The 26,133-nt window shown below is 36.0% G+C and overlaps 2 protein-coding genes across 7 annotated transcripts; both read left to right on the plus strand.

Moving 5' to 3' along the window:
• Positions 1,306-7,967, plus strand: LOC109717687 (probable isoprenylcysteine alpha-carbonyl methylesterase ICMEL2). 6 transcript variants are annotated; one of them, XR_002218253.1, is made up of 13 exons: positions 1,311-1,673; positions 3,283-3,359; positions 3,599-3,668; positions 3,762-3,842; positions 3,946-4,020; positions 4,113-4,262; positions 4,816-4,953; positions 5,399-5,464; positions 5,573-5,713; positions 6,367-6,457; positions 6,841-7,006; positions 7,444-7,536; positions 7,701-7,967. XR_002218253.1 is itself a non-coding variant. In XM_020243559.1 (12 exons), exons 1-11 carry the CDS (start codon positions 1,441-1,443, stop codon positions 7,000-7,002), a joined length of 1,236 nt encoding a protein of 411 aa, XP_020099148.1. In that variant the 5' UTR covers positions 1,310-1,440; the 3' UTR covers positions 7,003-7,006; positions 7,600-7,967. The 6 variants fall into 6 exon arrangements, 3 of the variants coding, with proteins under 3 accessions (XP_020099148.1, XP_020099147.1, XP_020099146.1); XR_002218255.1 differs by lacking the exon at positions 7,444-7,536 and having other exon boundaries at positions 1,306-1,673; positions 6,935-7,006; XR_002218254.1 differs by lacking the exon at positions 7,444-7,536 and having other exon boundaries at positions 1,307-1,673; positions 6,935-7,006; positions 7,600-7,967.
• LOC109717225 (protein MIZU-KUSSEI 1-like) lies at positions 15,814-17,577 on the plus strand. Its single transcript, XM_020242896.1, has one exon. The coding sequence runs from the start codon at positions 16,075-16,077 to the stop codon at positions 16,897-16,899; it is 825 nt and encodes a 274-aa protein (XP_020098485.1). The 5' UTR covers positions 15,814-16,074; the 3' UTR covers positions 16,900-17,577.

The raw sequence follows: 26,133 nt of genomic DNA on the forward strand, positions 1-26,133 counted from the left end.
AATCGTGCCGTGTATAATTTTTTGTCCATTTTTTGGGCCACAAACTTTGCCTTGTTGGACGAACCCATGCGAACATGTTGGCGACTCACCAGAGGCATCTAGTTGCTGGCGCAAACAAAAAATGATAGCGATGTTTAGCGCATAGTGTTATTTATTTATTTATTATCTTGGTAGGCTGATGTATAATAAATTATTGTATTACGAATCTAACAATACGTGAACAAAATTTAATTATTTGAATTGTTGTACTAGAATTTAACTGGTGCAATTGAAAGTTATAAGAGAATACTTAATTTTAGCAGAGAAAATTACGTCTAAATTAGTCACAGATTCAACTATAGTAGCAAAATAATTTTGAATGAAAACAAAATTATTTTTTTTTTAGCGAATTTGGTCAAAAGAATTTGTAAATGCAGTTTCCAACTACATACAATCAAAAAATTAGTTATAGCTGCAATATATTTTACTGTATTCAATCAAATATAGATATTTTTATATAACTATAAGAGGCCGTTTGGTTTAAGGTTTGTGATACTGCAAAAATATTGTATATTTTATATTTAAGACCGTAAGTTTGTTACTTATTCATCAAACTAGTATTTTTTTTATTAATGAATTATTAACAATTTTTCATTGAGTCTAAAAATGAGAATACTTTTTACCTCATGATAATCTAAATGATTCAATTACTCGGCTAACACTTTTTTACAATCTAACTTGAATTGAAAATAATAATTTAAATATTTTTAATAAAAAATGCAAATTTTTTTTTAAATATATTATCCATTATACCAAACGGATTCTGCTTTTTATGGATTTAACCGTATGCATTTCTAAGTGTGGAACGGCCCGCGGATATGAGCGACGGTTAAAAGGAAACTCGAGAATCGTCTCTCAATATATTCTATTAAAGGCGCCGTTACCCTTTACCCTTTCTTTTGGGTTCACCAGCTCATGCCAGGTTAGCGAATTCGTCCGCTTATTTCGCAGAACCCGCTTTAATAAACTCCGAGAAAGTTCATGCTTCCTTGTTGGCTCCGCCACCCCATAGAAAAATCCCTGTGCGACCGCGGAATCAACCGTTGGATTCACCGATTCAGCACATCGGAACGGCGTCCGCATAGAAACAATTTTAGGAACCCGGTTGAGAATGTCAAAAGGAGAGAACGGCCACGTGGCCCGCCTCCCCCCTCCCTTCCCTCCTTTCAAAATTTCCGAAAAAAAAGCGAGCATGCCACCAACTCCACGTGTCGCCCGCTCATTCGTTTGTTCCTCGGGCCCCACTCCTTTCCTCCTCCTCCGCCTCCTCCTACTTCTCCCCCCTCTCTTTCAGCACCCCAACACGAAAACAAAACAAACCGAGCTCTCTCTCTCTCTCTCTCTCTCTCTCTCTCTCTCTCTCTCTCTCCTCCCCACCCCCATTCCTTTTAGGGCGCGACGATGAAGGCGGAGGTGGCCGTGGGCGTAGGAGGGGATGCGGCGGAGGAGGTGGAGGGGAGCGGGGAGGAGGCGGCGTTCCTTCGCGGGAGCCCGTCGGGGAGCCTCCGGCGGAGGGCGGCGGGGGACGGCTGCGCCGACATGCGCCGCCCCTCCTTCCGCAGCGACGTGGAGCACGCCGCCGCGGAGACGTACCTCGTCACCCGCCTCACCCTCACCCTCCTCCAATACCTCGGGTAATGCCCCCCCCCACTCGGATTTGTTGTGCCCTTTTTGATCCATGTTTTCCGTTTAATATGCGTAATACTTTGTTTGTGTGGGGGTGATGACCGCATCAGGATAGATACCGAGCGATGCGATGTCGTGTGGGCTTCGTGTGTTTGTATGTGGGAAGTAACTCCGGTCAAACTCTCGAAAGGGAGTTCAAAGAGGTTTCGTTTAGAGTTTGACTTCTATGTTGTCTAGTTAGTCAAGGAAATTCAATGGGATAGGTGATGAACAGTGATGAATTAATGAGCTTGAGACCTCATTATATCACAGGAAGGTTAGTGTTGTCCAAAAGATAGATTTGTAGGAAACAGTGTGAAATATTATTAACACCCCTGCTTATATTCACTGTGGATATCAAGTTAAACATGCTGCGTTCACTGACGGAAGAGATAAAAAACGTGGTGTTTTAACCCATCTAACACTAGATGTGGAGGATTGAATCCAGGACCTTAAATGACAGATCTATGTGGAGAATTCAACCCAGCTTCTTGGAACTGAGGGCCCTTTAGGATTGGCGGTGATACTATGCTACCTAAGGTTCTATTTGGATTTTGGAATTAGTTATTCTTGAATAACTTATTCGGCGTGAAGTTTTTCTTATGTGGTTGGCGACAAAAAGTATGTGGTTGGCGACAAAAAGTTTGATTTTTACTCCTCGAAAGATTTTATTATCTATCATTTGGTAGGATAACATATTTCACCAACAAGGTGATTTACTTATTTGAAAAATTGATTAGAAATTGGAATATGTTATTTCGTTCTAAACGTTTGGTCACATTTTTCATTTGCCAAATACTAGACCTACTTGAGTAAATCAAAAGAACATTCTGAATAAGATATTTATGCATCCAAATAGAGCCTAAAAGATCGATCTAATGGAAACGACCTAGAAGCAGTCTTAACGTTTAAGATCAGGTTTTGTTAAGGATTTTGATTATTAATTTGATTTCTGGGTGATTGATAACATATATATTCTCTTATTAAAGGCTTTTATGGGCAATTTGAGACTCGTCTGTAGACTATTATCCTTCCAGTCCTCTTTCCCAGTCTCTTTGACTTCGTAATGGACCCTCTGGAATGGATTGTTCCCTTTATTTGAGATCAACATTGTCTTTCATTTCATATCTTCATATTTTGAGTCAAAACTAGGTTTGTCACTGAGAGAAACCATGATTATGACAGGTAAAGGAAGAAAAAGGGATCCTTTAGTTATAACAAGTATTTTGTCTTTTACCTACTTATTATACACTGTTAAAGATCATATTCATATTACAAGATTCGATGTCATTCCTGGTCCTGAATGATTAAAATCTTATTTAGCTACCTTTACCTTGTCTTATTGTTAGAGGGATTGTCGTGATCATAGCTTTGCACTTATGTTGGACAGATTGGTGAATGAATAATATTCAAATTATACTCCACTAATGAATGACCGTTGCTAACTACTGGTTCTTTTTTATTTACAGAAGCACCAAATGCTAAATCTTTTAACTTATTGATACACTCTGTTGTTTTGTTTGAATCAAGAGTTTCTAATGATCTCCATATCTTCCTTGGATCTGTTATGTTGTTCAGGTTAGGTTCGCGGTGGATTTCAAAGTTTCTTGCCCTTGGCTTCTATGCTATATTGCTTATGCCAGGTTTCCTACAAGGTGTGTGCTTTGTAGTGAAGTGTTTTTTTCTTTTTTCCTTTTTCCTCCCCTTCCAGAATGAGTTTCATTCTTGATCAGCTTGTTATTATTGTTTGGTTCATGCCTAGCATCTGAGCTTTTGAGTAGTCATGATAGTACTTCGCTATCTTTCTGCAGAATCACTTTTCATAGTTTAGTTAATAGATTATGTGGTTATTGATGATCTTATAGTACTAGAATGTTTGTTCTCTTCTTTGCAGTTGGGTATTACTACTTCTTCTCTAGTCAGGTCCGCAGAAGTGTTGTCTATGGAGAACAACCAAGAAATCGGTTAATTATCTTTTCTCTAATTGTATACTTCATGTGATATTATGATTTCATATAAATCTTTTTCTCTGAGTTAATTGAGATTTGGTTCTGCAGGTTGGATCTCTATCTACCAAAAGATAGCAAGGGGCCAAGTCCAGTTGTGGCATTTGTAACTGGTGGGGCTTGGATTATTGGGTGAGTGAAATTATGTTGGTAATTCTTTGTTAGTTTGTGAGAAATATTTTAATAAATATTTTGATATATTTCTTCTGTTTGATCTTCTTGTTACATATTTTAGTTACAAAGCATGGGGTGCTCTTCTGGGTAGGAGGTTGGCAGAAAGAGGAATTATAGTCGCTTGCATAGATTACAGGTATTGCTTCTTTAAGGAACCCCGATGTTGGAATCTAATTTAATTTAGTATGCTTGACTCCATTTGAGTTTGTGATTGACATTTTCTTGCAGAAATTTTCCTCAAGGGACTATAAGTGATATGGTGGCATTTTCTTGCAGAAATTTTCCTCAAGGGACTATAAGTGATATGGTGAGAGATGCTTCTCAAGGAATATCATTTGTATGCAACAATATCAGTAGTTATGGAGGCGACCCTAACCAGTATGTATATTTCAAATAACTCAAGTTAGTACTTGATTCGGGTTATTAGGAACAAGAATTATAATTGGCTTGTCTAGATAGTGATTTTTCAATATATTAATAGTGATAATCTTATTCAGATCTTGTGATGGAAGCTGATCTCAAAGTTGACATAATTTATGCTTCAAACCATTGTTGCCCTTGTTGATCTATGCCCTGTTGACAACTGCTCCCATGATGGAGCCGTGGCTACTCATTTATCTGAATATCTTTTTTTTTTTCGTGCTCTTTTGTTTCTCAATATTTTCTATTTGGCTCATGCAAAACCAATGCAGTTCTTGTCCGAGGATCTTATTTCCAATCTTTCTTTGTTGCGACTTGCGAAGCTAACTTGCTTCATGAGTGCCATCTTTCTAATTATTCTTTTAACATTTATCTGTTTCTCCTTATTATGAGCTTCATTGATCTGTCCCTAACATTTCCTCTTTAGAAACTCATACAAAATAGGAAACCCTTTTGGTTTGGTCCCTTCCTTGTCTAATTTTTTTTTTTTTTCCTACTAACTATTACACAGAATCTACTTAATTGGACAATCAGCAGGAGCACATATCGCTGCTTGCTCCCTCTTGGATCAGGCAATTAAAGAAGCAGAAGGAGAAGTCATTAATTGGAGTGTCTCCCAGATAAAAACATACTTCGGGTTATCTGGCGGGTGAAGTCTCGAATGCTTAACTCTCTGTAACAGAGCTTTCATTATTTACTTGATAAGCCTTATTGAAAAAGTGTAGTTTGATAGTGGGGAATCATCCTTCTAACCATTTATTAGTATTGATATCTTATTGTTTTCCATCAAAGCTTTCTGCATGCAAGTTAAGTATTTATATATAAGATATATTTTAGTAGTTAGCAATCGTTCTGCCGCTGGCAGCCTTTTTGATGTGGAGTGTTGCCCCTACATGTAGATGAATAGTAATCACAATCCTCACTGAACCATGTAATATCGAAGCTCTTAGTCTCTTTTTTTCTTTTTTTTTTCTTTTGTCTCTGTCTGTCCTTATTCTGTTTCTGTACTTAGCTTAAGTTTTGTGGTTTTTATCCTTCAAGGATAAATTATCTATCTCAATCATGCAAGGTTAACTTTCAACTTGTATTAACAGATACAATATGTCAAATTTGGTTGATCATTTCCATGAACGTGGTCTTTATAGAAGGATATTTCTCAGGTATTCATTCCATTATATTTTGCTTACATGTTCCTTCTATTGAAAAAGTATTTTTAGCGCCATTTCCTTCAATTTATTTAAGAACAAAGATCTAATTTCTTGTGTCAGCATAATGGAAGGAGAGCAAGCACTGTGGCGTTTCTCTCCAGAAATTGTGGTAAAGGAGGCAAGTGTAAAAGCAATATCTCTACTACCTCCTATTATACTCTTTCATGGGACAGACGACTATTCTATACCACCATCTGCCAGGTTGGTCTCGTTGGAACTAATATGCTCAACATTGGAGGAACTGAAAGTTAAATAAAACAAAACCCCCTCACTGTTGTGTTGCATGTCGTATAAAGATGATACCTTTAGCATTGTCCCTAGTCCATGGAATAAAACTTATTAAGGGGACCCTCTCTATTATGTGATAATTTTTGCAAAACGAGGAGGTATATATGTACAAAACAATGTTTTATACATAAATTAAAATTTATCCATAATAAAATATATTTGTTCTTTTCCTTGTCCTCCCCTATTTATCTCCACAGCATCATGTGGTTCTTCAATTAATTTCCATTATAAAGAGCAATCAAGAACATTATTCTTTTCATAGCATAGGCTTTTCTTTTTTTTGTGTGTCCAACCTGTGAGCACAATATGCATTCCTAATGGTTCTTAATGAGCAGACATTTCAAACCATTCATTGGTAAAAGCTGCATGATGCTGTGTCACGGTTATATGTTTTTGCTTTTCTTGTTATTATTCGGTGAAGATACTATTCTTTCTCAGTGATGCATAGTTCAGATTTTCTTTTTTTTCTTAAGAGAGTGGATTTTCTTAATCTTTAGTATTTTGATGTATATGTACCTATCCTCTTATTAGTCAAACTCCTTTCTATCTCCTAACGTCTTGTACAGCAAAACTTTTGCTGATGCTCTTCGAAGTGCTGGTGCTCAAGCTAAATTGGTTTTGTATGAAGGCAAAACGCATACTGATTTGTTTATACAGGTAAGTGTGTTTGTTAGCCTGCTACTAAATTGGTTCATTTTGTGTAATTACATGATTGTAATTCACTTAGTTTCATTCTTTCTTTCTTTCTTTCTTTCCTTCTTTCCTTTTTGGTAATTGCCACAGATAACTCTCGACTTAACATTAACTTAACCAATTTTGTTATAACAAAATTGTAAGGAAATTGTAAAAGGATAAAATATGTTTTTGGGTTTGGATAGTCTATTAAAACCTTAGCTTTTAAGGATCGCTTGCTTCTTTCTAACGTTTTGCTTCTGTTGCAAGAAAATTGAAATTGTATGTAGTGTCTAATTTTCTGTCTTTGACTAGTTATGGTGAGTTGTTTCTTCTAACGGAGAATACTTATGAACTTGCACTTGTAGGATCCTCTTAGAGGTGGTAGAGATGAGCTAATTGAGAATATTGTTGCTGTTATTCATGCTGATGATCCAATTGCTTGTGCCAATGATGCTGCAGCACCTAGACCAAGGCGCTTAGTTCCTGAGTGGCAATTGCAGTTGGCTCGTAAAGTCAGTCCCTTTTGAGGAGGTAATGATTATTTGGCGTCATTTTTATTTTTATTTTTTCTTTTAGACTCTACTTTTATTGGCATAAATTGAAATAAGCAGTCATGTTTTACTATTTTCGATTGTGAAAATGGAGAAAGCAACCAGGCACTCACTTGCTGGTTTTGCACATTTCCCTCTTTGGCTGAATTTAGTTTAATCATAGATCTTGGAACTGTCTATCAAAAAGGGAAAGGTTTGGTGCCCGCTCCTGGGGGTGGGGGGGGTGGTTTGGGCAGTGGGGGTGGCTGGGGTGTAAAGTTTTGTGGCGAGGAAGGGATCTACGATATGAGCTTTTGTTGCATGTATACACTGTTAGAGATTAACTTATATTACATTTAGTTAATTACATGAGAAATTGCATTTATTGGAGGAAGCTACTGTTACTTATAGTTTCTTTTGTTGTTGCCACAATTTCAGCTAAAAGATTTAGTTCCTCTTCAAAACTACATGAACACGATTATGTCCTCAAATGTGTCAAAACAAAACAGGTGGTTTAAATCCAAAAAACAGGTAACATGAATAACATATCACAAGAACTAATTTTGTTCTTTTTTGTGGCTGGTTGTGGTGCAGAACATTTTCCTCCTTGCTTATGCTCTTTTCAGTTTTACCGATGTCTGACGCATGTAGCAGCAAAAACTTGGAAAACTGAACATGTATTTGGAAATGGACAGCTCAGGATATTTGATCAATGAACCAGCTAGTAAAAGACCAAAAGTGTTCACTGGAAGTAGAAACTGCTTGATCGGAGGTGTTTAGAGGTGTCTAGACACTAACTTCCCTTCCCCACTATTATGGGCCAGCATGTACAGAAACAGTAAGAAATTTCGGCACATGTTATTTGTTGATTGTATATATTTTCTATTGCAATTTCTTTTTAAATCCTCTTAAACTGGTTTAGATAACCCGATATAATATTATCTACTTTTCTTGTTCATCAATTATAATCTGGTTGTGCTGCAATTTTTCTCTTGATAATTTTGATTTGCTTACATAGTTACTATGTCGCTTGTGTTCTTTTGCTGCAGTTCTCGAATGAGTGACAAAAAAAACTTTGTTAATCCTTTTTCTTTTTATAGATAAATAGTTGTTTGAATGCTTTGTGAGCATTTTTAAGCTCTTCAAGTTTTCTGATAAAGCCCCCTCTTGAAGTATTCTCAGTAAAAGAGTCCACAAAGATCCGAATACTCATAAGCAACCAGATTATATGATCATGATATGGTGATAGGTTCTCACTCCACTGAAAAGCCATGTTACATCGTATACTAAACAAACTTTTATATATATATATGTTTAGGGCACAAACATCATCACAATACTAAAAGCAAATGAAAAGAAAAGCGGAAATAAATAGGAGATACAGCTCCTCATAGTAAGCCAAGCTGGTGTGTGATTCGTGCCCTCTTATTTCTTCACGGCCTTAATTTTTAGCTGCTGCTTTGCCACTCTTCGTCTGTCAGAGAATCAAACTTTGATGTTAAATAAATTCAGTTCATATGATTCTGCAATAACTTTGTATCAGAAACATTACTTTTCTATCTTTTTCACACATTTGTGCAATTAAAAGTCCTCTTTACCTTCTTCTTCGGCTCCCGCGGCTTTTGCTCGGCCTTCTTCGGGGCAGGCTTCGAGGCCGAAGCCTTCGGAGGAACGGCCTGGCTGGCTTTGGCAGGGTCCTTGGCCTGCCCCATCAATCCGACGGGCTTCTCGGCCTTCATTGATGCCATTTTCGCCAAGCTCTCTTAACACACTAAAGCAAAGGTAAAAGAAGGTGATGCAGTGAACTTTTGAGTACTTCTCAGCTTCTAATCTCTGGTATTTATAGGCAGCAGAACCTGAGGGAATAATTTGTAGCTAGAATAATTGTAGCTTGTTGGATGGAATAACAAACTAGCATTATTGGATTCTTTTCTACGGAATTAGATGCAGATGCTATTATTATGTGGAAAAAATGTTTCTAGAAGCATATATTCATGAAATTAAATGAGTTTCTTTTGGGTTCAAATTAGGCTTATGTGCTGGATCCACGTATGAAAGTCGAAAATAATTTTCATGGAAAAAAAAGGGAGCTTTTTTGGTGGGGGAAAAGTTTACATTTATTAGTGTTTGGTTTCAAGTAAAAAAAACTGTTTCTTCTGCGATATACATGTTTGGTTTGAAGGAAAGAAAATAAGGTGAATATAAGTGTTTTCTTTTTTCAGTTAGAATTTTCGGGTGTTTTTTTTTTTTAAGTCTTTTATATGAAGCGAAATACTTAGAATTTTGCATATTTTACGTGCAATAAATTGCCACAATAGTGAAAACCAAATACATGTCTCACGAGCAGGTAGGAACGGAATATTTTAGTCGTGGATGTCGATTCGAAAAGTTAACCTGAGGAGGAAGTTGAAAGAGATGGCGATAATTGTCGCGAATAATTTTAATTGTCTCGAATAATTTTTGTGGCTTGCACTTTGCATCTCATTCGGCTTCGCAACGTCATCATCCAACATGGAGGATAACATTTTCTTAAAAAAAAAAAAAAAAAAAAGTTGGTTAATGTATGTTGTATACATGTGTTAAGGATATAAATTCTAGAGAAATATCTAAAGCAGGAGTAACAAGGAGAGAATCAAAAGATCGAGGTTTTAGTTACAAAACTTTAGTGTGGAATATTATGCAGTAATTGATCATTTAAGGATGTAACGGTACTAATCTTTTCGAGGAAAAAAAAGAGAAAAAATTATAAATAGATGGAATAGAACAGTTTCAATGTATGTGAATCACAAAGTACAATGAAATATTATTTTCTTCTCAATTATCTTTGCAAGCGATTACTAATATGCGTGGAATGAGATTAAGCGCGGATGTTATTGATAGAGCTGACTTTTAGTATTACTAGATAAACCATTAAATTTATTAAGTAATCACAAATTAAATATAACTAGATTCGTTAAATCTGATCAACCTCTCGTAAATATGGAATTCCTGTAATTTAAAAATGACGGCGGATAAAAGTTATTGGCTCAACGAAACATTCGTCTTAAATTTCTGAGGGATCATTAATGGAACACTAATGCTCAAACAAATACTAAAAAACATGATTAATGCAACACTAAATGCAAGGATTTATTTAAGTTGTACAATATTCTGAAACGATAAATTCGTCCCGAATAACTGCCGTGTAGGAAAAATTCTAGAATGCAATGGATATATTGGTGATGTGGCGTAACAAACCAATCAAATATTTTTTTTTAGAGATATATATTCTATCATGATTATAAAAAAATATTTTTATTGTACTTTTGTTTGAAAAGAAGAAATGTGTTTGACTTATTATTGATGACGTGATGTAAGTGTGACTAGCGTAGAATTCCTCACCGTGTAGGCAAAGATCATAATTATAAAGAAACTGTAGAAAGAATCTAGTATTTATAGTGATAAGGGTGTGTCTCCCTCCACATCTTAGTTCAGAATTTTGTACTACTTGTCAATATCAGTATTATCCCAATAAATGGCATCATGTGCTTCTCATGCTACCCTTAAATCTCTTATAAATGTTGTGCACTCACTATCACTAGACTCAATCACAAGGTACAGCTTTGTGATTAACTTGGAGAGGACATCTACATCTGGGCCATGCAACAGTGAAGGAACTTCAAAATTTTTTTTTTTTTCCCTTTCTATTTTCTGAGGCACTTCTAATTTAATTTATCCGTGCGGAAATAGAGAGCATTGCTACTAACTAATGATGGATTTAACTTTTAAATTTGATGTTCATGCCAGGTATCATTTCTGAAATTCGAAAACTAAAGTAATTCACATTCACACATAGTAAGGAGTAATGCTATGCCCACTTTTGGAAATAGATGAGATTTATTTCGACGGTTCGTGGAGTTTTCTACTCATAATTTGTGTGTTAATTAATATCTTAATAGCATAGTTCTGACTATTCATATTATATCCATATCTACTCTTAGAAGTAGATGTAGCATTTCGCTTGTTACGTGTATATTACTGTCCCATCAATAACATTACGAAGTGACCAACTGACGTCACGTAGCGTTAATGCATCCTAAATTGAACATTCATTAGAGTGATATAGATGGGAATACCATGGTCACTAACAGTTCAAAAGCTTCATTTTGTGTGACCCTCATGGTTCAGAATTTCAAATTATGGCCTCTCTTCCTATGGCAAAAGTGAAGTTCTATAATTGCAGTCCTTTCCTTCCACTCCACCCTTGGAATCTTTACAATCATTTAAGAGAAAAAAAAAAGAAAAAAAGAAAAAAAAAAGCATCCCTTTGCTATATGAAAGTTTCTCTCTCATTGCTCTCCTACTAATTCACACTATAGCTAGTTTACTATTATTCCCTTTACAATGGCTCTCCAAAGAGACACTGTAATGAGTACTCTTTGAAATTATCATGTGAGGTTGTTTTTACAGATCTGTTTCAAAGTAATTTGGAAACAAGATCATGGGAAAATACAAGTAAAAAATTCTTTTATGCACCATCTTGATCTCTTCATAATCTTAATCTATTGGCTCATGGGCCTTTTCCCCGAATTTGATATTCTGAATTTGCTAAATTCCAAGAAACCCCACTTTGTCAAAATGGCTTTTTCTTTCTTTTTTTTTTTTCTGAGAAAAGATTGGGATAATCTCAACCTGTATTTGTCACCACAAAATAAAAAAAACTTATCTGGTGTCCACTTTATTATTTTGTCTTAATACTTTCGCGTGCATGATGAGGATTTGTGTTCAAAGCCTTTTGGAATCGAAAGAGCATGTCATGCGATCTAAATGATCAATTTGATAGAATACTATTACGACGAGCGCGTAAACAGAAATTATAAAAGACGATCACAAATTAGACAAATTATAGAAACAGTAAAATAAAATAAAACACAAGAATTTATGTGGAAAAACTGTCTATGGGAAAAAAAATCATAAGTAAAGGATGAAAGAATTTTACTATGAAAAATGAAGTACAATATTTTAAAGATTATTACAAATTCGCTGTATTATCTATAGAACAAAAGTACGGAAAAAGATTCTTAACGGATATCTTTATTATCGGACTCGATCCGTCCCGCGGGAGGCAGAGCCCTCCGCATCTCTGTCGCATGTCAGTGGTGGACAATAGGCTCGGACCTATAGCCCTCCGCTTCCCACCACAAATATCCACCTTTTCCTTTACAATTTATTTTCTAAAATTTGTCACACCACGAACCTGTCGGCAAATAAAGAGCACAAAATCGAAACAATAATCAAATTTCGAGACACATCTAATAAATACAATTATTAAATATTCGCATATATACATATTCCAGGATGCATGATTCAATCAAACGGTGGTCGATGACCTGTTTCAAGGTCAAATTCTACCTCCCATTTTTCGTGTTAGCGCCCCTTTATTTGAGTGTTGGGATCTTCATTTTATTCATATATCCATCATGGTTTGGTGACCAGTAATTTCCTAATTAATTACCACATTTCATACTTAGACCCTCACAACTTTGAATATCTAATGAGAGTTGGTATCAAACTTTGCACTGCAATTTCTCCCGGATCTAAAAACCAAACTTTTTAACAAGAAAGATCTAGATACAAATCGAATTTTCTATTAAAATAGTTAGCAAGATCTGAGCATTGGACACGAGAGATTCTTATTCCATAATATTGGTGAACATGTAGGTGGAGACCCTCACCTATATATAGACGATTTTGTTAACTACACTTTTTTAATTATTGACTTCAAATTTTTTTAATTAATTTAAAATTTTTGTTAGATCTTTGTTAACTACACTATTTAGTTTCAGTTTCATAAAAATAAAATCCGACCAAAATCATCATTAAATTTTGGTGGACGCACCATTGAATTTGATAGATTCCTGATTTAAATAACTAAAATCACTCAATCTACAAAAAAAATTTAAATAAAAATTAAGAAGTTGTGCCAATAAAAGAAAACAAAGCCAAAGCAAACTTTCAAATTAGAAACCAATTATTCTATTTAAAATTAAACATTAATAGTCTAAAAGAAATTTTGAAGCAACTGGGCATCTGGAACCCAACTGATTCAAATTCTATTTCCAAAATGAGCTAGGCTCCTGTACTTTCGAAAATATGGAGGGCTTTATGTTTATAAGTTATTTTCAATGATAGAATATTTAATTCGGCGGTCGGTTTCGTTAGAGATGATCTACAGTATTTAAACTCTCTATAAATCAAATTTTATAAGTTTTTAACTTTTTTTGCCTAGTGAATAGTGAACGAGTGGTTGCAAAATGAACGGCCGAAATTAAAAATTTTATAAAATATATTAAAAAATTTAAAATTTAAATAAAAAATATTGATCTTAGTTTTGATGTTAAATAGAATTTTCTATTAAAATTTCACATAATTTCAATTGTTTTATACCATCGAATTTGCAAACGCGTCCCATTAGCCAATAAAATAGTTATTTTTGAGACCTTTTGATCACTAAGTACATAATGATGTTAAAAAGTTATGAAATTTGATTTTCAAATGCTTCTAATAGTACAGATTATGCCTAACGAAATTGGTCGATGTCGAAAATGTCACACCATCGAAAATAACCTATAAGTATAAAAGCTTCCATACTTTCGAAAGTACAAGGAATGTACTCTTCCAAAATACCATTTTAGATCTTTTTTCTTTTCTTTTATTATTATTATTATTATTATTATTATTATTATTAGGGGGGAAAGGTGCAGTGATTACATATATGCATGACCTAGTGCTTGTTTGGGACCAAGATAATGGAGAGATAGCAAACAAAATAATCTGAAGAATGTTTGAAACAATTGACCAAACATGTTGTACAGTTGTGCCCAAGGGATTCCAATTATATTTTACAAAATAAATTAATTAACCTCCTAATTTAGTTTTTTTTTAAAAATTTTTATTTTTTGTTCAAATTATTTTAGGGGTGAGGTGGGGGAAGGCAAAAGGTGCAGTGAGTACATGCATGAGCTAGTGCTTATTCATGGACCAAGATAAGATTAGGTGGATAGCAACCTCCCTGAGACCCAAGAGACCAATACCCAACCCCCTCTTCCCATCAGATCAGAGAACAGTGTGGAAGAGGAGCAGGAGGAGGAGGAGGAGGAGGAGGAAGAGGAGGAGAAACAGAGATAGCTGTGGTGTTTGTCTCCTTAGGGTTTGGTACGGTTTGTTGCGTCCTCACCTGCACCCAAACTGTTTCCCATGCATTACCCTTCCCTGCCACAAAGATGTTATTACCTGGACCTGGTTCGCCGTGTCATTCGTAGACCGTCTGCGTTGTCTGTCCTCTGTTCCATCTCTGTGATAATGCTCGGTGCTTTTAGTGGTTCGTAACTGCTGCGCTGAGGCCCTCCATTTTCTGCGTTTCATGGCCTGAAATGTTGCCGGAAAAAATTAAGCGCGATCTATAGCACTTTGATTTTGATTATTCGGTCTTTGAGAGAGAGTGCAGCTCATCGTTAGGTGAAGACGAAGGTGTAACAAAATTTTATTGTAGCTTTCCGTCCCAGCATAAACTATATATTTTTTATTTAGCAAGCGCTCTATTATAAAAAATTATATCTAGAAAGATAGTATATAAAAAATAAACTTAGTTGAAAATGTAAAATAACTAGATTTCAAAATTTGAACTTGAAACCTCTGGGCATCAACCGTCGAACTATATGCTACCTATATTAGGGTCGATCAGTGTAGAATGATTCTTCCTAATTCGTCAATATCGATCTCTTACACTCGAGACATACGATGGCAATTCAATTTCAAGTAAAAAAGTATGCAGAAATTTAAAAATATTATAAACAAAGGAATAGTATTTTAAAATAAGAATGAGAAAAAAAAAAAGAAAAAAAGGAGAGAACAGATCAAGTTGGCGGTCCAGAACCGACGCGGCAGAGACCATGTCTAAGGGCAAAGAAACACTCAATTTCTCACATCCAACCCCAGTCAAAGCTGCTCTTTTACTTTTCTCCCCTGTCTCGGGGCCCCACCTCTCCCCATCCCAAGATATGCAACCCCAACGTCCTCATCTCCCTTTCAATCGTCCCTTTCTTTTCCCCTCTCCTGTCCCTCCTCTCTTTTTCTCTCTCTTGCAATCTGTGCTTTTCTTTTCTTTTTCTTCTCTTTTTTTTTTTATTAATTTTTTTAAAAAACTTTTAAATAATTTTCTCTTGTTTTTTGTGATCTTTCTCTCCTCTTCTTTAATTGCCTTGCTTGCTCAAAACAGTTTGGTGGGTCTGGTCACCTCCCTCTCTCTTGTGTCAGCATTGCCCCATCCATCATCTCCCACCGCAAAAATACAAATTAATTATAATGGCAGGAGCGCACGGAGACCCCTCGACTGTAATCTATTTTAAAACAAGTCCTTTCAAATTTAAAATAGACAAAAAGATTTTGTCAAATTTCTCCATTCTAAATTGTACTTATATCCCAGCCTTTGTTCGGTATAGAAGAAATATATATATATAGTATTTCTATTATATTTTTTTTTACAATTTTTTTTTTAAAAAAAATGAAACTGTATAGAAAATTACCTTATGGTTTAATCTAAAAAAAGGAAAAATCTTTAGAGCTGCTAAATTTAGTAAAAATTTAAATTAAGTTGAGGGTACAAACAAACTCAAAATTATTAGAATAATGATAAAATGGTGGTGGGCGGGGAGTAGGGGACAGGGGTTGGTTACAAAATATGCTATAGTTGAGGGGGTGCGGATGCAATTTTAATTTAAGCAAATAAGAAAAGGACACACTGCTACTGCGGGAGCCGCTGACAAAAAGGACTAGAAGCATGGAATAAATGAACCCCCCACCTCCCATGTCCCCAAAGAGCGTGGTGCGACACTACCACTAATACTACTACTACTACTACTACGACTACTACCACCACCACTAATAATATTATTACTACTACTACTACTACTACGCAACACAAGAAGGAAGGGAATCTCTCATTACCTCGTTAAGCTTCCTCCTCGTCTTTCTTTTTTTTTTTTCATTTTTTGTGTGAATTCTTAGACGTACGTGGCCCGATCGATCGAGATGAGGACGATCATGGCGAGGAGCCCCCACGACGCCTCCTTCTCCTTCTCCAAGCGACATTTCCAGTGGATCATCGGGAGGGGCGGCGGCGGCGGCGGCGAGGGGAAGAGGCACGGCGAGGGCGACGACGACGAGGAGGAGGTCCTCGGCGCCTTCTCCTCCGCCTCCTCTTCCTCGGCGTCGCTCCCCGGCGACGCCGACGAAGCCGCGGCGGCGGCGGCGGCTGCGGCGACGGAGAGCGCGGCTCCGGCGAGGAGGAAGGGGTCGTCGTCCTCGGGGACGGGGGCTGGGGCGGTGCGGAGGCTGGGGACGGCGATAGCGGCGGCGATCGGGGGCGCGGCGCGGCGGCGCGGCCCGGCGGGGCTGGGGCCGCGGCTCACGGGGACGCTCTTCGGCCCGCGGCGCGGCCACGTGCGGCTGGCGTTCCAGGTCGACCCGCGCGCGTGCCCCGCGCTGCTGATCGAGCTCGCCACCCCGACCAGCGCGCTCGTGCGCGAGATGGCGTCGGGGCTCGTCCGCATCGCCCTCGAGTGCGAGCGCGGCAGCCGCGTCGTCGCCGGCGGGGGCGGGAGCCGNGGCAAGAAGTGCGGGTTCGCGGTGCGGCGCGAGTGCGGGCCCGGGGACTGGCGGGTCCTCAGGGCGGTCGAGCCCGTCTCCACCGGCGCCGGCGTGCTCCCCGGCGACCCCGGCTCGGCCGGAGAGATGATGTACATGCGGGCCCGGTTCGAGCGCGTCGTCGGCTCCAGGGACTCCGAGGCCTTCTACATGATGAACCCGGACCACAGCGGCGGACCGGAGCTCAGCATCTACTTGCTCCGCGTCTGAACCCGAACCCGAACCCGAACCCATAAACCCGAACCCGAAGGGGTAATTTCGTAATTTTGGGCTCATTTCACTCCCTCTTATGATCGATCTCTTTCTAATAAGGCGCCGCTGGTTTCGGGTTAATTAATCACACTATTATCCCACGATCTCTACTTAATTTATCTTTTTTGTTCTCCCTTTAGCCTCTAATCCCTTAATTTTTACGATCAAATCCCTAATTCTTATTATTTATCTTAATTAAGTCTCACGTGCCAAGATTTGGTGCTGATGCAGCAAAGTCACTAACAGAGTTTCTTTCTTAGAGAAGGGACTTAATTAAAATAATAATAAAGTTCGGGGTTGCTTATTGTGAAAATGAAAAGATTGGGGATTAAAGTGAAAAAAAAAAAAAATTGGAACAGAGGTTGGGAGTCAATGGTGTAAATTAACCCGTGTTTTGTTAGATAGTTCAGGGACTTTGGGGAAGTTTTTTGGTGTTATTTTTGGTGATGCTTAATGCTTGTTAATTAGTAGATTCGGTGATGTTAGGATATAAATTAAAGCGTGGGAATTTACGAGGTTGTGAGTGGATAATGTTGGGGGGTTGGTTTATAAAGTATTTGGATGTACTGTATGTATAGATTTGCGGTATAATTTCAAGTAAAAGGAGGGGTTTCACGTAATTTATGCTTTTATTATAGATGGTCTTGATTGATGACGTGTCCTCTTTTTTTTTTTTTGTTAATTCAATGTTGTGTTTAATCAACCCTCTACTAACAATGACTTGTTATAAGGATTAAGTTCGCGTCGTTCCCAAATTGCAATAGTTAGCTGCATGCCTGTTTGGCCTAGCTTTGCGTTGGGATCTGCTCCCCTGCTGTAAAAAAAAGAAAAAAGAAAAATTACGGAAGCAGTCGTTTACGACAATTACAGAATGAACCAGTGAAAAACCAGATTGAATAGACCTTTCGTGTCAACCGACTATTTTTCACTATGAATTTAATAGTAAAATTTTGTACCCAACATATTTTGTGGTGTTAGAATTTGAGGATTTCTGAATTAAAATGGAAAAAACTTAACAAGATATTAGAGTTCATAACATCCTCATGCCCTGATACCATATAAAATAATTTGAGGATTTCTTTTAGAATTTTGTTAGGGACCCACCGTGACAAGAGTAGTGACAAGAGACTGGGCTTTTTTTGTATTTGGACTCCTGACAAATTTTTATTTTAAAAATAGACATGTCAAAATTTAATTTGAAAAAATGGCTCTGGGCCTGCCACGCAGGCGCCACGTCAGCGCCACGCGGGCAGGGCTGGGCCCGTGTGTTAAGTTGAACACGGTGAACCATTCACCGTGTTCAAACACGGTGAATGATTCACCGTGTTTAGTACGTATTTTTTGTTACCTATTTTTTGTATATTGAAAAGTGGAATAAGGAGTAGGGATGTCAATAGGTATGGATATCCGAAATATTATCCGAATTCANAAATCTATACCGTTGGATGAAGATCTAAGGAATAAAAATTATTAAATATTTTATATATTGTATAAATAAATAAAAATAAATTACGTATATATATACATATATAATTTATTCGGGTTTGAATTTGGATAATATTTCGGATATCCATACCTATTAACATCTACTCCTTATTCCACTTTTTAATATACAAAAAATACGTAAGAAACACGGTGAACCATTCACCGTGTTTAAACACGGTGAATGATTCATCGTGTTCAACTTAATATTCTGGCCCCAGCCCTGCGCGCGTGGTGCTGTCGTGGCGCCTGCGTGGCAGGGGCATGGCCATTTTTGTAATTTTAATTTTGATAGAGCTATTTTTAAAATAAAAATTGCTTAGGGAGCTATTTGCAAAAAAAAGCTCCAAGAGACTTGATTGTTCGTATTAAAAATATTAAATTTGAAACTTAATTATTTTTTATTAAATTTATTTTTTTTAAAAAAATAGATATAATAAATAAAATATCATCTTTTTCTAAGGGAGAAAAAAAAAAAAGAAAAAAACTTGTCACCGACGTTCTTAATGACGTACATGCCAAGCACGGTAGTCCATTTAATTGTCGTGGATTGGGACTTGTTATGAGCTTGGTGCGAAGTGTGGCTAGTGTCACGGGAATATATACTGGGCCATGGTAGCAAAACATAAATAGAACTAAAATTATTTTGAGTTAGATTAATTTTATTCAAAGAATAATACACTATTTTCATAATATTTTGGCTCACTATTACGATAATTACGATCCGTTCTAGGTATAGAAATTGTTTAAAAAATAGTGATTATGAAAAAAAAAATTTATTCTCTGAAGTTATTAGGCTTTATAGCAGCTATATATTTTGTTGATTCAAATGTGTATGCATGTGTATGTGCGTGAAAATAAGGGCCTCTTTTTTACCATCTTTTTTGCTATATTTTTTTTTAAAAAAATTGAGTATCAAATGATGCTTCATGAAATGAAGTGTCATGTTTTCCAAATAAATAATAAATGAAGGTACCCAAAGAGAGTCAAACCGGGAGAAGGGGGAAAATGAAATGTCCCATTAGCAACAGTCAAGTTTCACATAACGGGGAAATGATAGCGCATGGAGGTACAAATATTAATTTATTATTATTATTTATTTTTAAACATTGTTACATGGATGGAACTTTGAAGTGATGTGGAGTGCATGCTAATAATAAATAAGGAAATTTTCAAAAAAAAATCCATGAGGTTTTATACTTTTTTATTTTACTATTCTGTGGTTTAAAGTGTATCGAGTTAGTACCTGTAGTTTCACACTTTTCACTTTAGTATTCTGTAGTTTAAAGTGTATTAAGTTAGTATTCTGTAATTTTATTTTTGTAACAAGTTAGTACCCTATGGTTTTATTTTTGTATCAAGTTAGTACCCTGTGCTTTTATTTTTCTCTTAATGAAATATTAAACCACAAGGTACTAAAGTGAGAAAGTGCGAAACCACAGGGTACTAACTTGATACACTTTAAACCACAGGGTACTAAAGTGAGAAAGTGCGAAACCACAGGGTACTAACTTGATACACTTTAAACCACAGGGTACTAAAGTAAAAAAGTGCGAAACCACAGAGTACTAACTTGATATACTTCAAACCACAGGATACTAAAGTGAGAAAGAGTAAAATCACAATAGGAGTATTTGAAGTTTTTCCTAATGAATAATAAATTGATTAGTAATTAAAATTCATGCATGTAGGGACAAGTCATAGAAAAGATGGGTTTTGGTGCTTCTCTTCTTTGCTTCCTTCTAGGCTTTGTTTGCTTTGGCCAAAAAAAGCTCTTGTTTAACAATAAAAAGAAAAAAAAAGGTCTGTGTATCCCAACATGGCTTATTGTATCTAATTAGGGATAAGGGAAATTATTCAAGTGACCATAAATGGTCCCCTACTAATAGTTCATGTTGATGTATTAATAAATTCATGTGATATTTTATATTATGTATAAATTAATTAAAAATTCGTATATTCTGTATATCAAGTTTTTCCTCGTGTCATCATTAGAACACTATTGTCCAAGGCCTATTTTGGGTTTATCAATTTATCGACCTTGGTGAAAAACTTAAAAGCATTTTTCTTAATAATAGTAATACAATGTGCGCATGTACTATACTCAAAATATTACTAATGAGTGGTTTTTGTAAAATAAGGATTTGTTAGTGGCTTAACTTTTCAAAAATGATATTTTTTTATCGAATTTTTCATTTGAAATGCGACTTATTAATGCACTTATTAGAGGAATCTTTTGGGTCACATGTAGTATTATTACTCAATGCATCATAGTCCCTTATAAGAGTAACTCGTGTGACAATTTTTTAATTCTCTTTGAAGTTGGAGGAGGCATGCGCCTTTGCATGCCTATGTAATCCACTTTTAATTTAATCTCTTGCTTGCTTGTAACCACATTAAATGTGGATTATATAAAATATGGTGAGACCAAATTAAAGCTACTCTAACTCTAGAGCCCTGATCATATTGTAGTACAAATTTTATTAGGTAGAAACAAACGTATTAAGAGAGAGTTTATATATGTTCCCAGTTTTAATGGTTTACATCATATCAACCAAATGTTTTGTTCCCTTAATGGGAGTCTCTATTTGCGGATTTGTACTCTTTGTACAGCTTACATGATAAGGAAAAAAAAAAATAAAAATCTGTTTTTTACTTTGACCAATGATGAATTTCAAGAGGCTATTTTTGCTGCTGCATGAAGTCGAAAAGAGATTTTGAGGCCCCGATAAAGTAGATTTAATTTGAAATCTTTATATATATAATTGTTTTTATAGTTAGATAGTATTTTATGTAACCGCACTGCACCTATAATAACATTCAAATTAACTAAACGAATGGATTGATTTTAAATTTTGGTTTGAATATGCTCCGAATTCAACAAGTTGTGAGAACAAAAATTAAAAATTACAGGGGCCCAAATTAAACCCCACAACTCGAATATAAAAAACTAGGATTACAAGTTGCCGAGCTATTGGGGTACAGTGAAAACCTTCACACCCTTCATGCGCACGAATTTCAACGCCGCGTTCGGAATCCCGAGTTTGTCACTTCTCCGCATAATTATGGTTTATACGCATGCGTTTGCAAAGGAATATTATGATTAATCTAAACTCTGTATTAATTTCTACTTACCATATATATATTTTTTAATCTCTATCTTTTTGAGGCATCTAACATAAGGTTTCCTCTATCATGAACAATTTATGGTTTTGACATATAAAACCCATTATTCGTGCATAATCCAATTAGTTGACTTGAAACGCGCGAGCATCTTAACCTAAATCACTTCGAACCTGGCGTGACTCGGACCTGAAGAACCTCAGATTCAAACCTGACATTCCGAGATCAGTTGAAACTTAGACAACTTGTACTAGAGTGCTCTTAAATCTAAAATGACCCGAACCCAAACTATCCGATCGACCCGAATCTGAAAAACCTGAGACCTGTAATGATTCATATGTAAAATGAGTCTACTATTCTCTATGCTAACTTTAAAAGATACGATTCTAAAGATCCAGGAAAGGGATCTAAAGGTAAATTTATCTTTCACTTTATCTCCAACCAATGCTTTTATTATGTTAATTTAGGTGATTGAGTTGTATCCAGTAATGATAAATAGTATCCTCAAGTAAGGACACTGGGTAGATAATCTTTCATGTTAAAAGGCTAGCTCTCTACCGCATCGCTCTCGTAAAACTTGCACTAATCCCCAATCTTTCAATTATGGTTTATTTTCAGTCTGCGAACTTTTGAATTAGACATCTCTAAAGTACTTTCAAAGTGTATCAATTTAATTATCTTCCTTAACTTAGCTCTTAATCTCTCTCTATTATTAGATACAATTTTTTTTTTTGAGAGATAGGTAGCACGCTATCCGCTTCGTTTATTTTATTTAGAAATAAATTTAGCTAGAAATGTGAATCAATTAGGTTTCGAACATGGGTCTCGGGTACCAACCACCAAATTCTTTGCCACTTGCTCTAGGGATGGTCAGTATTATTAGATACAATTTAGAATCCTGGCCTATATATAAAGTGAAGGGTTTCTTCTAAGCTTTTGGGTTCGCCCGAGCCCTTTAACGGAGTATCAGAGCTTGGTTCACTCATACTGTGAAAAACTAGTATTTGTCATCAAAAGAGGTTTAATCTTTGGGGCTCTCTTTCATCGTTGTTTGATTGTTGTTTGATGCGGAAATGACGTACTCCGTTATTCAAACACACCAATTTTGATGATTTAGAGGCACCCAAAATTCAAAATAATTTATAATTTTTCTCCTTGGGTGCTTTAAAATGGTAATGTGGGAGATCTAGCATCTGCAAGCTATATTTCACAAGTCACAACTAGCATATTAGTACTAGTAATTTGGCATTTTTTATTTTTGAGACGGTGATTTAGATTTGTGTAAACAAGCTAATTAATATGCTGCATTGGCATATTAAATTACTAAACAGTATTATTTTGATGTTATGTTAACTATCGTTGACTAAATTAATTGACACTGTTAAAATAAGTTTTGCTACTGTTAGAACAAATACATAATATTTATTTATAATTGGAACTTCTTTTATGCCCAGACACCTAATTTGGATTTTGGGCAACATGATGTAGCAATAAGACCATATGTTAACACATTCTGGGAGAAAGAGCCCCCTCTCAAATTTCAATCTTGAGAGACAAAAGGGTGAAAAGAAACATGAGTTGGGAGTTGGACCACTTGGAATTTGAACTGTTTTGGTCATATTTTCCATACCAAAGCAAACAATTGAGAGAGAGAGAGAGAGAGAGAGAGAGAGAGAGAGAGAGTTACAGAGAGAGTTTAAGAGACAGGGAGAGGAGCAGAGGCTGTTGGTTCCAGCAAGGACATGAAAATCTAGATGGACCAGATTCCTCGTTCACTGAGCCCCCAAGAGCTCTCTGGTTCAGGAGAAAATTATTCCATGAACCAAGTGTTTAAGCATAAACATCTTATACGCTGCACTTTGATAAAACTCGTATTCAGTCATCTTAAAATTAACATTTAAATTATATTAGACACTTGTGAATATTTCATAAGTTCTTGAACAATCCGACCCCACCCGCTAACAATAATAATTCGTTGGGCCAAACCATAGCCCCAAAATGCTGAAACTCAATTATTATTACTAGTGTGCATGCCTCATATATTCTAATCAGAATCAGTTTTATTATTGGGATAAATCCGTTGATATAGCACTTTGTGCCACATAGTATTTAGCTCTCACACTTTCGGCTGATATTCGGCTCTGATACCAATTGTAACGACCCAACTCGCTAACAACAATAACTCATCGAGTCCAAACGATCGGCCCAAAATACTTAAGGTCAGTTAATATTACTAGCATATAGGCCTCATATATCCTAATCAGAATCAGTTTTCCATTAGATGTGGAACTATTGGATCGTTACAAGTTTAGATCTAATAGACTTAGGTTTTGAGATTGGATGTGTTTCATTAGATTCATCATATTCTAACATTCAAAATACATATCGAATCATTGACGCTAATTATATATAACTAATTCATTTAAAGTGTACAAACACAACGTCTACGGGTCTTAATTGTGATTCGGTCCAACCCAACCTCCCCCTATTTCGAACATGACTCCGCCTCCTCCTGTCACATGGCAAAATATTTGTCCCTTTAAGCCAATACAATAATATATAATTTATTATAAAAAAAAAATTAGATGCAGTTCATGAAATGTATGTTTCACACAGGGTACAGGGAAACAGTTGCCTCTCCAGTGCAGGCCTAGGATTGATGCTCCCACTGTCATATTCTGAGCCTGGGTTATTGCAGGGGCGAAGATAAGATAAAATCAAATTAGGGCGACTGTTTGCAGCTTTTGTGTATTGGCCCATCATTTTATTATAATTATCATTATCGTTATTTAGCAGTGGTATATGATAAGCATGTACGATTCTTATCGTGTAGTAGGATTATGGAGGCACGAGAATCAATAAAGGGAGACCCTGGGTTCTAATATTCCTGCAGGATCTGGGCCAGTGAGATGGGCTGATGAGCCTGATGTAACGTGGAGTTATGAGCATTTATATTTCTAAAAGTTTGTGTTACTGTAATTAATGTAGTTTTTTTTTTTTTTTTTTTAAATTCACTTTGCAGTTCTCAACTAAGCATAACTCATTAGTTAATTGCAACAAAAGTTTTTTGTATTTAGCCCACTGACAAATTTTTATTTTTAAAATAGTTCTGTCAAAATTTAATTTGCAAAAATGGCGCTAGGTCTGCCACGCAGGCGCCACGTCAACGCCACACAAGCTGGGCTGGGGAGCCGTAGTTAAGTTAAACACGGTGAACCATTCACCGTGTCCATTCACCGCGTCTAAACAAGGTGAATGGTTCACCGTGTTTAGTACGTATTTTTTGTATATTGAAAAGAGAAATAGAGAATTTGTATTCCTTTTCTTCTCTTTTTCAAAAATCCGAACCCGAACTCGAAAATCAAATTAAAATCTAAATCCAGATCCGAACTCGACGGATTTTAAAAATTCATACCCATATCCATATCCGATCAAAAACTCGAAACCCGAAGCTGAATCCAGCGGTTTTAAAAATCTATACCGTAAGATCTAAAAAATAAAAATTATTAAATATTTTATATATTGTATAAATAAATAAAAATAAATTATATATATATGTATATATATAATTTATTCGGGTTTGGATTCGGATAATATTTCGGATATCCATACCTATTGACATCCCTACTCCCTATTTCTCTTTTCAATATACAAAAAATATGTACTAAACATAATGAACCATTCACCGTGTTTGAACACGGTAAATGGTTCACCGTGTTCAACTTAACACACGAGCTCCGGTCTTTTTCGCGTGGCGCTCACGTGGCGCCTGCGTGGCAGGCCCAGAATTATTTGTACAAATTAAATTTTGACATGGCTAATTTTAAAATAAAAATTTGTCAGGGGGCTAAATACAAAAAAAGCCCGATCCTAAACAAATTGCTTTTGCTCTCATCTTTTAGCTAGGAGAGAATGCGTGGGGTAAGCGTCTATCTAATTATGCTTCTAATTTTGTTTTCAACAAGCGTTTATCTAATTATACTCCTAATTTTGTTTTCAGCTACAGTCATTACCTTTCCACCCAAGGAGGCCTATTATGATAAATGATCAGACGAAAGATAAACTACTCCCAAGAAAAAACTAAGAATTAAAAGTTACATAAAAATAACAAAAATAGAGATTTGTTTAAAATCATCTAAAAATTAGGGGCATGTATGAACCATAATCGGTGCGACCTACTACGATAAATGATCAGACAAAAAATAAACATCTCCTAAAAAAAAACTAAGAATTAAAAATTACATAAAACTAACAAAAATAGAGATTCTTTTTTAAATCATCTAAAAATTAGGGGCATGTACGAACCGTAATCGATGAGACCTACTATGCACAAAGACACGTAAAATAAGATGTTTGGTGATGCAGTGTGCATTAGATTTCCTACGATGTCACATTTAAACTAGATTGAAACTTCATTATTGATCAAATTTTATACTGTAACTATTAATGAATATTCCAAACAATAATGAAAAGAATTGGGAAAGGATTTAACTCGCAAAATACACTAAACTTATTAGCAGCAGTACATAGTTTTAGGAAGAAAGACATTCATTAACTAATATTACAAATTTCACAGAGAAATGCTTG

Source organism: Ananas comosus, linkage group 11 (assembly GCF_001540865.1).
Source record: "Ananas comosus cultivar F153 linkage group 11, ASM154086v1, whole genome shotgun sequence".
In the NCBI taxonomy this organism is placed as follows: Eukaryota; Viridiplantae; Streptophyta; class Magnoliopsida; order Poales; family Bromeliaceae; genus Ananas; species Ananas comosus.